The following is a 15016-nucleotide window of genomic DNA, read 5'->3' as shown; positions in this document are numbered from 1 at the left end:
CCTCCCTTCTCGACCCTGGCCAGGGGTCCACAGCTGGGACCTACGGTTCATTGGTCGGCTGCCTCAAGAGGATGGGCTGTTGCTCTGGTTATACACAAACTAGAAAGAATGGCAGAAAAGAGGCCACACTCCAGGCTCCAACTGAGGCTGGGGCAGGGGCACAGAGCAGGTGTCTTATGAATTAATATTACTCTGGCAGCTGCCCAAGGGAGAGGATCTGGGCAAACCACATCCTGCTGTTTTGCTATCATTTGGAAAAATATACTGAGGAGCACAGGGGCACACACCCTGCGGTTCCCAGGTGCCCATATGACGGCAACAGGCACAAACACCAAGACATACATGTACACACCTCTCCTCCTGATGAGACAGACCATCTAGGCACACTGAGGTGTGCTATACAGAGGTGGTATCCATGCAGAGAGGGACAGATGCCCAGGCCGGCTGGAAGCAAAGGCCGGCCCAGAGGCCACGCACAAGCATGCACGTACACAATGTACGTACACACAGACAAGCTAGAGCAACAAAGACACGCTCAGATCATATATATACCCAGAGGGACAGACACACGAGGACACCCAGACCCCTAGTAAAGCATATACAGACCATATGAAACCGCAGACAGGCAGCGAGCGGCACATGCCATCACAAAGAGATGTGTAGACACAAAGGTCTGTAAACAGACACGGTCACCCAGAGATGGGTGCGTGCACACACTCTCCCTTACAAAATTAAATGCACCAGACATACACACTAGCTTGTGTAGCCAGACCCAGAGTCTCTCTCTCTCTCTTGCCCCACCACAAGTCACAGGAGCAGATGGGAGGGTCCTCCCTGAGGCCCACACACGTACACACACATCTCAAGGACTAAAACTCCCCTTCCTATCACAGAGGAAGCTAAAACTCTGAAGAAAATGGGAATCCAGGAGCTTAATCCAAGATCTCCTGCTTGCTCACCTCCCAGTTGGCTTAAGATTCCCACCAGAGGGTGGGCCAGAGGGTGCTCCCACATCCTGCAGATCCCCCCCATCCCCAACTAGAAGAAGACCCCCACCAAACCAGTCACAAGAACCCTGCCCCAGCCCTCCAGCCCTAGCCCTGTGGAAGGGGTTCCCAAAAATACCTCCTAAAAGGTAATGGCTGTCTCTCTCAGAGAGTGCCAGGTAGCCCCTGTGTGGAGGGGTGAGCCAGGAGACCCTGATATAGGTCGGGGGCCCTGGTGTGGACTCCAGGGCAGTGGCTGGGCTTCAGATAGGACCACCCAGATTTCTGCCTGTCTCCCTTTGTCCACTTCTCTCTCTCTCCCTCTCTGCTGAAATAATGACTCCCTCGTCAGTAGTCTCCCCCCGCCCCCCACAACCCTCCTTAGTAGTCGAAGGTATGATTTGATACAAGGAACCTCTGGCACGGTCTCCTCAAATGGGCATCTGCCCCAAGAGTAGACCCCTCCCTCCTTCAGGGTGCCCCTCCAGTCTTCTGACCAGTTCTGCCCTCCACCCACACCCCCACCTTTGTTCCCAGCCACAGTGGGGGGCTCCCCTGCTCAGCTCTGGACCTTGGAAAAGGTACCAAGTGTCAAATGGCTACCAGAATCTCTCCACAGACAACTTTTGGGGGCCAAAAACAGCAGGAAAAGGATGGGGCAGGGAGAGGAGAGAGCCACCCTTGTCCGAGCCCCCACCCCACGCTCTGGCACCCCCAGCACTCACCCAAGAGCATTCTCTGCCTTTGGAGGCACCGCTGAGCGCCGTCTGAGGAGCAAATGAAACCAGCCAGAGAGTGACAGAGGGAAGGGGTGGGGATGGAGGGACAGGAGGGGAGGGCGGAGGGAGGGACTCCTGCTCCTGCTGGAAAGCAGCGGTTGCAGGGTCCTTTCTCCTCCCCTGCCTGGAAGCAGCTGCCTGTTCCCTAGTTTCCCCCATCCCAGCCAGGGGGGAAAACACAGAGCACTTCTGGCCCCAAGGGTGAAGAATGGGGCAACTGTGGGGACTGGGGACAGGGGGCGGCCTCCATCCCCGTCCTCCAGAGAATCCCTCTCTAGTGCCTCTTGTCCTTAAGTGCAGAGTTGACCTTGCCTATAGAGACTTCCAGAAAGGACGTGCTGCCAGCCCCTTCCCAGCCCGCCAGAAAGTTCTTGCTGAACTTTGCAGCTCTGCCATGGGGCTTACTGTTGCAGGAGCCCCCATTCTCCTGTCCAGCCTTACTCATCCTCTGGCCCACCATCCCCTTACATTTTACCTCCTTTGCTGAAGGGGAAACTGAGGCCCAGGGAGGTGTGACCACTCCACCCCAGAGCACTGGCCATGTGGTGTGGGAAGGGAGCCCCAGGCAACTTGCCCTTCTTAGTCCGGAGCCTGGACCTTTGGATCTACCACCTGGGCAATGCCAGGTGGGGTGGGGGTGTTCATCTGGTCAGCTAGAACTCCTCACCCCGCTCCCCTGCTCCAGACCCTTCCCTACCCCCAGGCTCATCTCTCCCCTGATTTGCTCCTTCCTCCCCCTCCTCTTCCAGACTAAGGCCCGCTCTCTACTCACCTGAGCACCTGGGAGCTGGGGGGGTGGGGAGGAGGGGGTGGAATGGGGGAGAGGACAGGCCAACCCACAGCTGGATCCAGTCTGGCATTCCAAGCCCAGGCCCAGCGCTAACCCCCACCCCCTCAGCATCCTGTCTCCACCAGACAATAACCTGTAATCTCTGGAGAAGCCAGTACAGCCGGCAAAGGGTCTGGGGAGGGGTTGGCAGCAGCAGCTCCTGAAAACAGGTTTGTTAGGAAGAGGCTCTGGGGGAAGGAGCTGTTCCTTTGGGGAGAGGAAGGAAACTCAAGCCCAGGGCTAATTAACCCACCCAGACACAGACGGAATCTTTGTCTTCTTGAGGGCAGGGATCTAAGCTAAGCCCCCTAATTCTCCACCCAGACAACCTTGCATTTCCTGGTGGTCTCAGGTAGGGGGGGAGTGTCTGATGGTCAGGTTCACACCTGGGGGAGGGGGAGGTGACGGCTGTCTAGGGAGAGTGAGGGGCACTTCTATCACCTTCACTTAAGGAGAACAGCAGCAGGAGACTCTGGTTAGACTACAAGAAGAACTTACCGGTGGCCTTGGGCTGAGTCTCCAAAACATGCACCCAAAGGCCTCAGGATGGATTGGGGGGCACTGACGAGGAATCAGCAGCCCAGGGAGATACAGAAGCGATGGGGGGACAGGCTGGAGGGTTTCCAGGGCTTCCTGATGGGACTGAAATTAATCCATCTGCGGGGAATGGGGGGGTGAGGAGCTCATCAAGCCGGTGACTCAGGCGTGACCTGAGCTCAAGGTCTTTGATCTCTGGGGCTCAGAATGCAGCAAGAGGCTTGTGTCTCAAAGACTCAGAGAGGAGATGGAGAGTCTGATTAGAACAGGAGCTAGGGGAGGTCTGAGGATACAGGGCAGGCAACAGCCTCCACCCACCACCCAGACCGCTGGCCACCCCCAAAGCCGCGGAGTCTTTGTCCCGAAATCCATTATCATCTGAGTTCATCTCTGTTCTTCCGTCCACCTTAGTGTCTACTCTGCACTCCCCACCCAAGGCCCCCCTGGCCTGTTCAGAACTTAAGTCATTTCCAAAATCCCCTTCTCTCTTCTCTCTGCTCTGGTGTCATGTTGCACTGGTGATGGTAGATGTGGGGGGCGGGAGGGGGTGGTGGTGGTGGTGGTGAATTGTATGGCTGGGTCAGTCCTGCCAAGAGAAGGGAGGGACTGGCTTTGGGAGACATCCCTCCCCTCCCCAGCCAGGTGAGGCCCAGAGGGGGAATGGCTGGCATCTCCCCATTCTTCAGTGGAGGTACCAAGGCACAAGGCAGAGGAGAAGCCATGGGTTCTGAGCGCTGTGACATCATCTGGGAGCCAGCCTGCCTTCTCTGGCCATCCCTTCTCCACATTCCTAAAACATCCAGGTCCAGAATCTCGTCGTATAGGCTGCTCTCCTCAGCAGCAGCAGGACTAGGGTGGGCAAGTTGGACTCACTGGGATCTGAACCCGCTTTGTGGCTTTAGGTGTGTTGCTTACACTCTCTGAGCTCCAGCATCCCAGTGTAAAGTGAGAAGAGAGCGCCACCGTCTCCTGGCATGGCTGGGTGACGGGGGAATGCCTTGCCTCCCAGTTTGGGTCCTAAGCAGATGCCTCCAGATCCCCCCCCCCCCCATGCCCTCTGCAGGCCCAGCATTCTCAGTAGAGTCTGAGGCTAAGAGGGACGAGCCAGCAAACCTTTTTGCAGATGTTCAAGAACAACCTAAAATTGTTTGTGTGCTTGTGCGTGCATGGTGGTCAGCGGGGTCACTGAGTTCAACCTTATCGGGGCGGAGGAGCCTGGTGCTCACATAGCCCACCCTGTGGGAGGAAGGGCAAGGGGAGGCAGGGGAAGATCGCTCAAGACACATTCCTGCAGGAGGGAAGGGCCTGCTGCATAGGAGACAGATGGGGTGGAGGGTGGGTGGGGGAAGTTGGGGCAGCATGTTGGGGGGAGGCGTTAGGGGAAGTCTGGGGTACCTGCCATTTCCCCATCCTGTACCCCCTCCCAAGTGTTCCAGGCTCATTTAGGTGTGGCTGAGCAAGGAAGCCTCTGACCTAAGCACTGGCAAGGAGGCTCAGAGAAAGAAGAGTCTCCCCCCCCCCCTCCCGCGGGTAGCCTAAGGGACATGAGGAGGAGAGGGTCCCCGCCTCCCTGCCTGTGATGGCCTGTCACCCTGCAAGCTGCCAGCCTCACAGACCCCTAATCAGAGTGACAGCTCCAGGAGGCCTCCCAGTGCAGCCTTCCCACCCCCACACCTTCAGTACCCTTCCAGCAAATGAGTGGTCCCTCTAGCTGCCACCCAGCTGAGACCTCATGTGTCTAGCTGCAGAGCCATGTGTTAAAGGCTCCTTAAACTTTGCCTCAAGCCTCTTGAAGGTTTTTGTGTGACTATTCCGTTCAGAGGCTGAGGCTACCCCCAGTCAGCTACATCCTCAGGGCCCTCTGCTCTGGCCCAGTCCCCACCAAGGGCTAGGAGAGGCCTTCGGCATGGCTGAAGGCCCCTCGCCCCCAGTCCTCACCCCAGGGCAGCTGCTGGGGCTGCCTCACCCACCCCCAGCGCTCAGAGAGCCAAGGAGACAGGAGAAATCCATGGGAGTGTGTGGAGTGGCCTGGAGTAGGCTCAGAAATAATGAGGCCAACGGACAACAGGTTCTTAGCTGGGGCTCCCAAATTCCCGAGTTCCCACAAATCTGAGGACCCTTGATCCCTGCCCTAGGGCCAGCTGTCCCCCTCCCATGCTCGCACAGCCCAATGCCCTCCCTCATCAGGGCAGTGAGAAAGGTCTGCCCCCATGGCTGCCGCCCCTTCTGAGCTGTGCTTGTGCCCAAGGGCAGGCTCCAGGCACCCCTCCGAGCAGAATCCTGGCACAGGCCACCACAGATGACTGCAGGGACAGCAACTCACTTCCCATTTTGTAATCTGGAGAGGAGGAGCGGGCATCCCGTCTCCTGGTGTCCCCACAAACCTACCCAGAACTCTGGGGATGATGACTGTGGAAAGAGGGAAGCCCAGAGAAGGGGTTCCCATCCCTGTGGCCCTTCTGCCTCTGGCCACATCTCGTGCTTTAGCCTTTTCTCCTCGCACGCCACCTGCTCTCTCCAGGGGGGCACGGTGGGCAGGAAGGGAGAGAGGGAGGATTGTACCCCAGGGTCTGCCATCCAGAAGCAGGTCTAAAGAGGCTATGCCAGGGCTGGACGGCAGATCCTGGGGCAGACCCAGGCCAGACTCGCCTTCCCCACCCCCTACTGCCCTCCAGGCCTGCTTCCCTGTCGGTGCCCCCCTTCTGAGGATGGCACTGCCTGGCACAGCATCCCCTGACCTGGAGTCATCCTGGACACCTCCCTCTCCACATCTCCACATCTCTCTGTCACCAAGTCCTGTTGCTTCTGCTACAGAAAAGACCCCAGAATCTATCTATGTCCTGCTTCTTCTCACGTACCTTCCCTCTTGCCAAAGACATCTAAAAACTCTAATGACTCCTGCTCAGAGCCCTTCAGGGATACCCATCACCTTCAGGACAGAGGCTAAGCCCCCAGTCTGGCTGTGAGGCCCTTCCAGCTGGTTCCTGCTCACCTTTGGCTGTGCCCACCGCTCCCGGAAGGCCACGACAGACCTCAGATCACAGAGTATCGGCTCTAGTTGTTTCTCTGCCTGGAATTCCCTTTCCGTCTCCAAAGTCCAACATCAACATCACTTCTCTGAAGTTTTCCCTGACTTCTGTCAATTCCCTTCTGCCTCTGACTTCCGCAAGCACCATCTACCCGCCTCTTTGGAACCTGCTATTATCTTGGACAAACTTGTCTGCCTGTGTCTTCAGACCTTTCTTGACAGGCAGGTTTGCCACCTTTGAAAAGTGCGAATTCCTCGGCAAATCCCATATGTTTTCAGTTACATGCAGAATCTAAAAAAGTCAGTCTCAGGGAACCTGGGTGGCTTAGTCCATAAAGTGGCTGCCTTCGGCTCAGGTCATAATCCTGGGCTCCTGGGATCGAGCCCCTGGATTGGAAGACTGCTTCTCCCTCTCCTCCCCACTGGAGGAGAAATAGGGATTAGAGTCATGGTGGTCAGGGGCTGGGGGTGGGGGCAATGAGGAGCTGCTGATCAAGGGTATAAGTTCCAAGCTGTCAGATAAATAAGATCTGGGGATCAAATGCACAGCGTGGTGACTGTAATTAACAATGCCATTTTACACACTTACATTGGGAGCTGTGAAATGCTATCGACACTCACATACAATCACAATTATGTGAGGGGATGGAGATGTTGAATAACCTTATTGTGGTAATCATTTTGTATTACACAGGTGTATCAAGTCATTACACTGTACACCTTAAATTGACATACATATCAATAATATCTCAATAAAGCTGGAAAAAAGTAAAAATACGAATCCTCCAAACAGCAGGTTGCCTAGTTGATTTCTATAAATAGCTAAAGAATGAATGAGTGACTTTTGAACACAGACACACACACAGACACACACAAACACATTCCAGAAATATCCATATAGTCAGATACACTCTTACTCAGAGTCACATCCTCAGTGTCCAACCCCAAGCATTCAGGTAGAGGAGCTGGTACCAGCCCTCAGGCCATCCCCTTCCTTTGGTTATGAGGTGACCTCTGCCTGCGGTGTCCTTTCTTCCCATGCCCCTGTTCCAAAGCTCAGTGTGTCCCCCTTCCTCCAGGAGGCCTTTCCTGGTGTCCCCAGGTATAATCATCCCTTCTCCCTTAGTACCCACACGTGGCACCCACAACACTCTTTGCTCTTTTTGTGGCTATCTCAGACCAAAAGACAAGACTCCATCTTGGAGTAGGACAGTGAGGAGTCCGATGGGGATTTGTCCCCAGGCCCCAGCACAGCAAGAGAAACGCAATGGGTGACCCATGACTATTTGCCAAAACAACAGTATAGCGCTCTGGCAAAGCTCCTGATCCGGGCTGCAAAGTAGGTTTCCAGTGGCTGCTCCCAAGAACCAGGTAGAAGTTCTGGCCCTCCCCACCTCCCACACTGGGCCTGGTTCTGAACTTGTTTCCCCTGCCAGCCAAGCAGCCTGCCTCTCGTTTCTCCCATGGCCCCCACGTGCCTGTCAGCTCAAATCACCCTCATGAATGCATTCACCCATTTCCCCCAGAAATCTGTCTTGTAGCCAGCAGCCCCTTCAGCTCACAGCCAAACCTCTGCAAAGTCACCCCAGCCAGGGAGAGGCAGAAATCCTGGCCAGGAGTCCAGCTGCCAAAGGAGGAGTGGCTTCCCCTGTCCGTCCCTCAGCTGGAGGGCTATGCACCTTGCTGACCCCAAACTTCAGAGACTAGAGCAGAGGCCCAGGCTATCCCTTGTCAGAAAGGCTAACCCTGCTGGGCTCCAGACTGGAGAAATGCTGCTTAGGGATGCTGACCCCCCAGAGACCTCACAAGGAGAGCTCCCACACCCCAAAAAGACCTCAAGAGAAGTCCTCAGTCCTAAAGACCCTCAGATCCTAAGAGACCCCATGGGGGGCTGTCCTGATATATCAGGGGGACTTCTGACCATGAGGACCCATTGAAGGCACCCCAGATGCAACATCCCCCCCACCCCCAAGAGAGCCCACAGCCCCAGAGCCTCTCACAGGGTCCACACGGAGCCTGTGTGAGCATCGCCCCTCCGCACTGACCTGGCCCGGTGGGGGTCTTCCCCAAGCTGAGCTGCCTTAGCCGCCGCTGGTGGGCGCGCCCCCCGCAGTGCACTTGGGCCTGGGCTGCTGAGTTCAGCTGGATGTTGCAGACATCACAAAGCGTGTAGGATGGCCGTTTTCTTTCCCGCTTGGGCTTAGGCAGTTCTGGGGGCCGAGGGGGGCACTCCGTAGCTCCAGATACGGGGGGCTCTTTCTCACCCGGGGGAGAGGGGCTCAGTGGCCGCTTCATACCTGAGCAGAGAGAGAGGGAGACAAGTCAACAGGCTGAGTACTGTGAGCACACAGAAGGAGCAAGAGGGGCTCAAGACCCCAAGACAGACATCTGGACAGACCCCTGTGTCCCAGATGAAGCTCCTCAGCTTTTGGACATCCCCAACCCAAGGGTGGCAAAGGGAGCGCAACAGGGTCCGCTTCAAACAAAGCAGCATTTAAACACTGGAAGAATGTCTGCAATGGTCTGGAAGATGGTCACGAATGTCCACACACCGAGAGGCCGACACCTGGGGACTTGGCTCAGAGAGGAAGACTTGGATGTTGGGGAGCAGCCAGGGAGAGGAAGCAGTAAGGTTAGGGGAGTCGTCACAGTGCAGGAAGCCAGGGCCCTATTCTTGGTCTCACAGCAGGCGCTGACAGTCCTGTGACAGGCAGGCATGTGGCGCTTACTGTAGCCGCTAGCCAGAGGGCTGACTGCAGAAACCCTACCTCCCTACCACCCAGTGCCCGGCCGGTGACATTCACAAACGTTGACAGTGTGTGAAACCATCCCCACCCCTGGCCCACGTGGCTCCAGATGTCCCTCGCTGTGGGGGCCACCCAGGCCGTGGCAACAGTTGATATTTTCGGTGGTGACCTGGGCCCTGCTGCCCGCGTCTACAGAACACAGCCTTTTCACACACTCACACACACACATCCCTTCCAGGCCTCTCAGCTGCCACACACCATCTTTCCGTTCCAATTCACTTCTGTGGAACCTTCTGCCTGACTCCTTGGCTCTCACCTGCTCTCTTCTTGGGTTGCCAACTCTCTTCCTCACACTGAATGGTCTTCCTTTTCACTTCCTGGATCTGTGTGTGTGTGTGTGTGTGTGTCCTCTCTGCCCGGGCTGCACACGGTGGGGGGGGGGGGTGCTCCCTGAGGGCCTGGCCTGAGCCTCCCTCACCTCCTCTGAGGGGACAGAGAATTCCCAAGCTTAGGGACATGTGACTTCCTCACAGCGCTCAGAAGAAATCCACCCTGCGGGCCCCTTGACTTGGGACCTGTGGCTTCCAGGACTGTGAAGCAATACGTTTCTGTTGTGGAGGCCACCTGGTTGGTGGTACTTTGTTGCTGTGACCCTAGGAAACGGGTGCATGGGAGGTCTGACCTGTGCGCTTTCAGAGGTGCCTGGTGGCTTGAGGGGCAGCGGTCCCCGGGTCCCCAAAGCCCGGTGGAGCGGCAAAGGTGCAGTACCAGCGACAGGCTCCAGGTGGCGCAGCGACCATCTAGCGGGTAGGGAAGCGGGGAAACTCCATACCCCTCCTGGCGGGGAGGAACCCATTTCTCCGCACTCCTGCCGCCCCTAGCCCGAGCCATGCCAACCTCCCAGGCGCTGTGTCGGGGGTGCAGGGCACAGTCCTGCCCACAGAGGGCATCCTGAGAGGTTACTGCCCTCACCTTGTGAGCGATCCCCTCCTGGGCGGCCCAGAGTCCCACCTACTTTCAGCACACTCTCACCTCCACGGGGAGGTCATCAGAGCTCTGTTCCTGCCTGCACAAGTCTTCCCCTACCCTCCCAGCAGGAGGAAGAAGCCAGAAAAAGTACCGCTTGAAAGTGGTTTTTCTGGCGGGGTGGGAGGGGGTCCTCAGTTTGCCAGTGGGGAAGAAGCTTCAGAGGAATGAGCTTTTCCTGGCCAGGCCTGCCCGGCCAGTGAGGGGTGGGGAGACTTTGAAATCTCAGTGCCATTTATGACAGGCGGGCTGAGGACACGGCCCAAGAGAGCCGACAAGTATCTGCCAGGGGGCTGATTAAACCTCTGTGATATACGGCCTCTGGGCTCACTGGGCCTGCCTGGATTCAGTGCTAATTGTGCTCCCTGGCTGGGCTGCCGGCCTGCTGTAACCTGCCTGGCCTGACCCAGCCTTCCCAGCTGTCCCCTGAGGAGCCACGCTCCAGCTATGACTCCCAGCCAGAAACTGGGGAGGGGTGGACACTTTTGAGGGCACACACGCATCTGTCTGACCCCTGCCGTGAGCCTCGGCTGGCCAGCACCCCCTGCCCTCGCTCCCCTAAAGCAGCAGCATGACTCACCCTCACTGGATCCACACGAGAACAGGACCTGTCTCCCATGTTCTCTTTAACAGAAGAGGAAACTGAGTCCCAGAAGAGGGGAGTGGACTTGCTTCAAAGTACGCGGAAAGAGGGGCGCCTGGGTGGCTCAATGGGTTAAGCCTCTGCCTTTGGCTCAGGTCATGATCTCAGGATCTCAGGATCCTGGGATCAAGTCTTGAATAGCACTGGGCTCTGCTCAGCAGGAAGCCTGCTTCCCCTCTCTCTCTCTGCCTGCCTTTCTGCCTACTTGTGATCTCTGTCAAATAAATAAATAAAATCTTTTAAAAAAAGATTTATTTGTTTATTTATTTATTTATTTGTCAGAGCGAGAGCGAGCACATGTAGACAGAGAGGCAGACAGAGACAGAGAGAGAAACAGGCTCCCTGCTGAGCAAAGAGCCGATGTAGGACTCCATCCCAGGACACTGGGATCATGACCTGAGCCGAAGGCAGCTGCCTAACCAACTGAGCCACTCAGGCGTCCCATAAATAAAATCTTTTTAAAAAATTAAAAAGGACGTGGAAAACAGTGAAGAGCTGTTTCTAGAAGCTTCCTTGCCTCCCTCTTTACCCAGCTGATCAGGCCACGTCTTTAGAATTATGACCGCATTTATTTTATTTTATTTTTTTTAAGATTTTATTTATTTATTTGACAGACAGAGATCACAAGTAGGCAGAGAGGCAGGCAGAGATAGAGGAGGAAGCAGGCTCCCCATGGAGCAGAGAGACGGATGTGGGGCTCCATCCCAGGACCCTGGGATCATGACCTGAGCAGAAGGCAGAGGCTTTAACCCACTGAGCCACCCAGGCGCCCCTACGACTGCATTTATTGAGAGCTTACTACGTGCCAGGTGCTTTGAACATAGGATCTCTTTTAAACATCATAACAACCCCGTGAGGTGGGCACTATTATTAACCTATTATCCCACTTCCTAGATTAGAAAACAGGCATCGAGAAGTTTCATAGCTATATGGGGAACCTACACTTGTCTGATCCTGGAGCCCAAGTTCTTAACCACTGCCCCATTCCCCCTCTCTTTAAAGCCTGCCAACTCCTCTTTTGAACTTCTGGGTGGGGAGGGGGGTTTTACAGATTCTGGGAAAGACTCCTGGGGGGTCCGGGGGGGGGGGTGCTCAGCCCCTAACAGGCTGGAGTGCTTGGCAGGGAGGGGCCACACCCTGGCAAGAAGGGGCTGGAGCCAGAGAGGCTGGGAGAGAGGGACTTGAAGAAGCGGGGAGAACTGAACCTGAACTGAGTTCTGGAAAAGACCAAGTGAAAGCGCAGAAGAACAGCATGGACGTACCCAGGTGTCTGACTGTCTGTGATTTGCACAGACAAAGCTCTCTTGCTCCCACCTTCCCTAAGAGAAGGCCAAGACTGCAGCAGGGAGCTGGGGTTGATGGGGGAGGGAGCCACCATGTAAAGGCAGGCTCACACCAGAGCTGATGGAGGCCAGGGCTGCTGCCTGTCTACCTATTTGTCCGTTCCTAGGGACCTGGAGCAGGTAGGGGATGGAGGGAGCACCCAGGCAGGGCCCTAGGGCTCCACCTCCACCACTTTTGCTGAGTGATGAATGGACTTGGGGCTTGGGTTTCCGTGGGGCCCTCGGGCACTGCAGTGGAGTGGAGCTCTAGGCCTGCCTGTCCCAAGAGGGCTGGCTGGAAAGGGACCCTGGAAGCCATACAGCACAGAGTGGGGAGCTGCTCCAGCTGTAGCTTGGGGAAGGGGTCCTCAGGAAAGAGCCACTTTTGCCAGAGGGTTAACAGGAGAGGAAGGTTCTAGGTCTGTCCCCAGCCTTTGGCAAGGCATGAAGGGCTCCCTCACTAAATCCTTAATGAGCCCAATTACACTCTGGTATTATCCCCCACGCCTGCCAACCTCTACCCTCCCACCTTCCCCAGCCAGGTCCTAGGCCCTGCCTCTGAGCAGGGAGCCTGGCTGGCTGGCCACCCTGGGGCTAGTCCCTGTCCCTCTGGGCTTCAGTTTTCCCTCTTTAAAGAGAGGGGGGTTGGGCTGGCCTAATCTCTTAGGTCCTTTGCAGGCACCTCCAAGCAGCTGCCTCTGAGGTGGGGCTGCGGAGAAGACCTGGCCGTATTATTGGTCTGTCTCAGCCACCAGGGAAAGGCGGGGTGGGTTTGGAGAAAGAACTGTCCCTGGTGGGTGCCCTTTGCCCTCTGGGCACTGTGCAAACAGCCTCCATTAACCCTCACAACAACCCTGTGAGGCATTACAAGTGAGGAAACTGAGGCTCAGAGTCGAAAGGAGAGGCAGGTGAGTGGGGCCAGTCCTCTCTCATCCTGTGACACAGGGGGAGGGGTTGCACAACCTGGGAGTTCCTGTCCCACTCACTCAAAGGATCCCCAGCCCCCCTCCTCACCAACCCTGCCATAGAAAGAAGTGTCTGGAAGAAGAGAGGTCTTGTTTGTTCCTGTTCTAGCAGAGCGTGGACCCTCCGGGGTCCAGCTGCCCACTCAGTGCCCCTGAGGGGCCACCACTGAGCCTACTGGGCTCTCCTGTCACCTCCCCTCTCTCAGGCTGACAGCTTTCTAGGGTGAGGAAGGGGGAAATTAGCCACTTCAGTGCTTGGCCACCACAGGGTGGCATCTACCCCCGCCATCCTGTAGGCTCAGAGAGCTGGAATCACAGCCAGGTCACACCTAAGCCTCCCCACTAGAGGAGTCTAGGATGGCCATGCCAACCCCCAGCCCACACCTCCCCCACTTTGCCAAGGGACCAGCAGCTCCAGGTGCCAGGGCCCGGGGGGTAGGGGGGTTTCCCCTGGGCAAACCAAAGCAGGCATGTCTGTCTTCCTGTCCAAAGTGGTGACAGAGGCAGCCCATCACCTTCCCCGGGAGATGCGGGGTGCCGGGGATTTCAGGAGTAAACTGGCTAAGAAGTGCTGAAAGCCAACACTTGCTCCAAGAAAGGGAGAGAGAGGGCATGGGAGGTGAGAGAGAGCCATGGCCCGGAGATGAGGTCACCCCCCCCCCACCTCCCCACCTCCCCTCCCCCAGTCTGCTCTGTCCTCATCTCTATAGGCTGGGTGTCCCAGAGGACCTCCCGCCGTCCTGACACCCCCACAGGTGGGGGCTGCCTCTCCTAGGCAGTGGTACTCCCTCAAAAGAACCTCACGCCACCCTCAGGAAGGAAGTCCTTCTTGCTATCTAACCTGCAACTCTCCTTACAGGGACCACAGTGACCACACAGAGAAGCTGCCTCGAAGATGGTGAGGGGGACAGGCAGTTAGGAAGGTAGTATTAGCCTCAGCACCCTGTTTTCTAGCCTCTGGTGCCGGGCCAGGCCTGGGAAACCTGATTGCTGTGCAGGACAGCCCCTTACCTCCAGCCCTCTTAGCATCAGGGCCCAGGATCTTGTCCCCAGGCTCCCAGATCCACAGCTTGCTCGCCGGGCCCAGCTCTCCACAGGCTGAGCGGAAGCTCCCTCAAGCCCCATTCCCTGCCCAAGAGGGCTCCACGACCAACACTTCCAAGCTAGGGCCAGGGTGTCCATCCAGGGAGCCAGAGGGAGGAGGGCTGAGAGTCCCAGACTGTTCGAGAGTTGTGGGTAGAAGGCAGGCCAGATGGGCCCCACCTGTGCCCTCTGCGGAAGATGAGGCTACAGGCTTGAAGGGGGAAGTGTAGACAGCAAATGGAGGGGGCTGGCGAGTGTGCTTTTTGCACCCCCAAAGAGACAACAGGAGATCTCCCCTCCTCCTTCTGTTCTACTTAATCCCAGGAGCTGATCTAGGTGGATTGATTCTGGGGTTCTCTAAACTCCTTAGGAAAAGAAACCGAGTTATTTGTCGAGCCCTCTGTCTCCAGATAATGGTCCCCTCCTGAGGGTGGGAGCCCCACCTTCTCTGCCCTGTGGTTTCCAGCCTCTCTCCCCCTAGGGGACCTGGAAAGTTCTTCTTGCCATCATTCTCGTCTCCTCTCCCAACCTCGGGGTTTGGCTAAATTGCGGTTCTTGCCTGCCCGCCACCCCCCACCGCACAAGGTGGGGCGGGGTCCTTGCGGCTGCCCGCAGCCCTTCAGAGCCACCCCCAGCTGGCGCGCGGGCCCCCTCAAGCGCTCAGCCCCAGCGGAGCTCTGTCCGGGATGGGGAGCCGGGAGTGCGGTCCCGCGGCCGGTGCCGGCGCCTACCTGAAGGGCGCTCCCGACCCGATCTGGGCTGCATCCCGCTCCCCACGGCCCCCGGGGCGATCCGGATTCCTGGCTCCTGGAGGTGCGCAGCGGTTGAGTTCCGGCCTGCGAGTCCCCGGGCAGCCGCAGGGCTACCGAGCCCGCCCCCGGCCGGCCGGCTCCCAGCAGGTGCCGGTAGCCCAGTAGCCGCGCCGCTGGGAAAGGAGCACAGGGGAGACCCCGGAAGGGAGCTGCACGGCGGGGATCCCTGGGAAGACAGGCGAGGGGAGACCCAGGAGTGCTCCCTGCAGAAGGGCTGGGCCCAGTGGTGAGTATTCCTACCCCTGGCTGGCAAGGCATG

General features: G+C 57.2%; 1 protein-coding gene across 10 annotated transcripts in view; it reads right to left on the bottom strand.

The window, feature by feature from the left end:
• The window catches only part of LOC131815827 (uncharacterized protein C17orf113), a 52013-nt gene that overhangs the window by 19943 nt on the left and 17054 nt on the right, over positions 1–15016 (bottom strand). For 9 of the 10 annotated variants that reach the window (XR_009347864.1, XM_059147838.1, XM_059147839.1 and 6 more), the window contains exon 2: positions 8205–8456. Coding sequence is in view for 8 of the 10 variants with exons in the window: in XM_059147838.1 (XP_059003821.1) it covers positions 8205–8454 (250 nt within the window). In the remaining 2 variants the exon portion in view is untranslated. Of the gene's footprint in view, positions 1–8204; positions 8457–15016 lie in introns of those variants that run through there. The other variant, XM_059147833.1, reaches the window with a different exon arrangement.

This window comes from Mustela lutreola, chromosome 15 (genome assembly GCF_030435805.1).
Source record: "Mustela lutreola isolate mMusLut2 chromosome 15, mMusLut2.pri, whole genome shotgun sequence".
NCBI classification, from domain to species: Eukaryota; Metazoa; Chordata; class Mammalia; order Carnivora; family Mustelidae; genus Mustela; species Mustela lutreola.
Note: the sequence above shows the minus strand (reverse complement) of the source record. Positions and strands in the feature narration are given on the sequence as shown.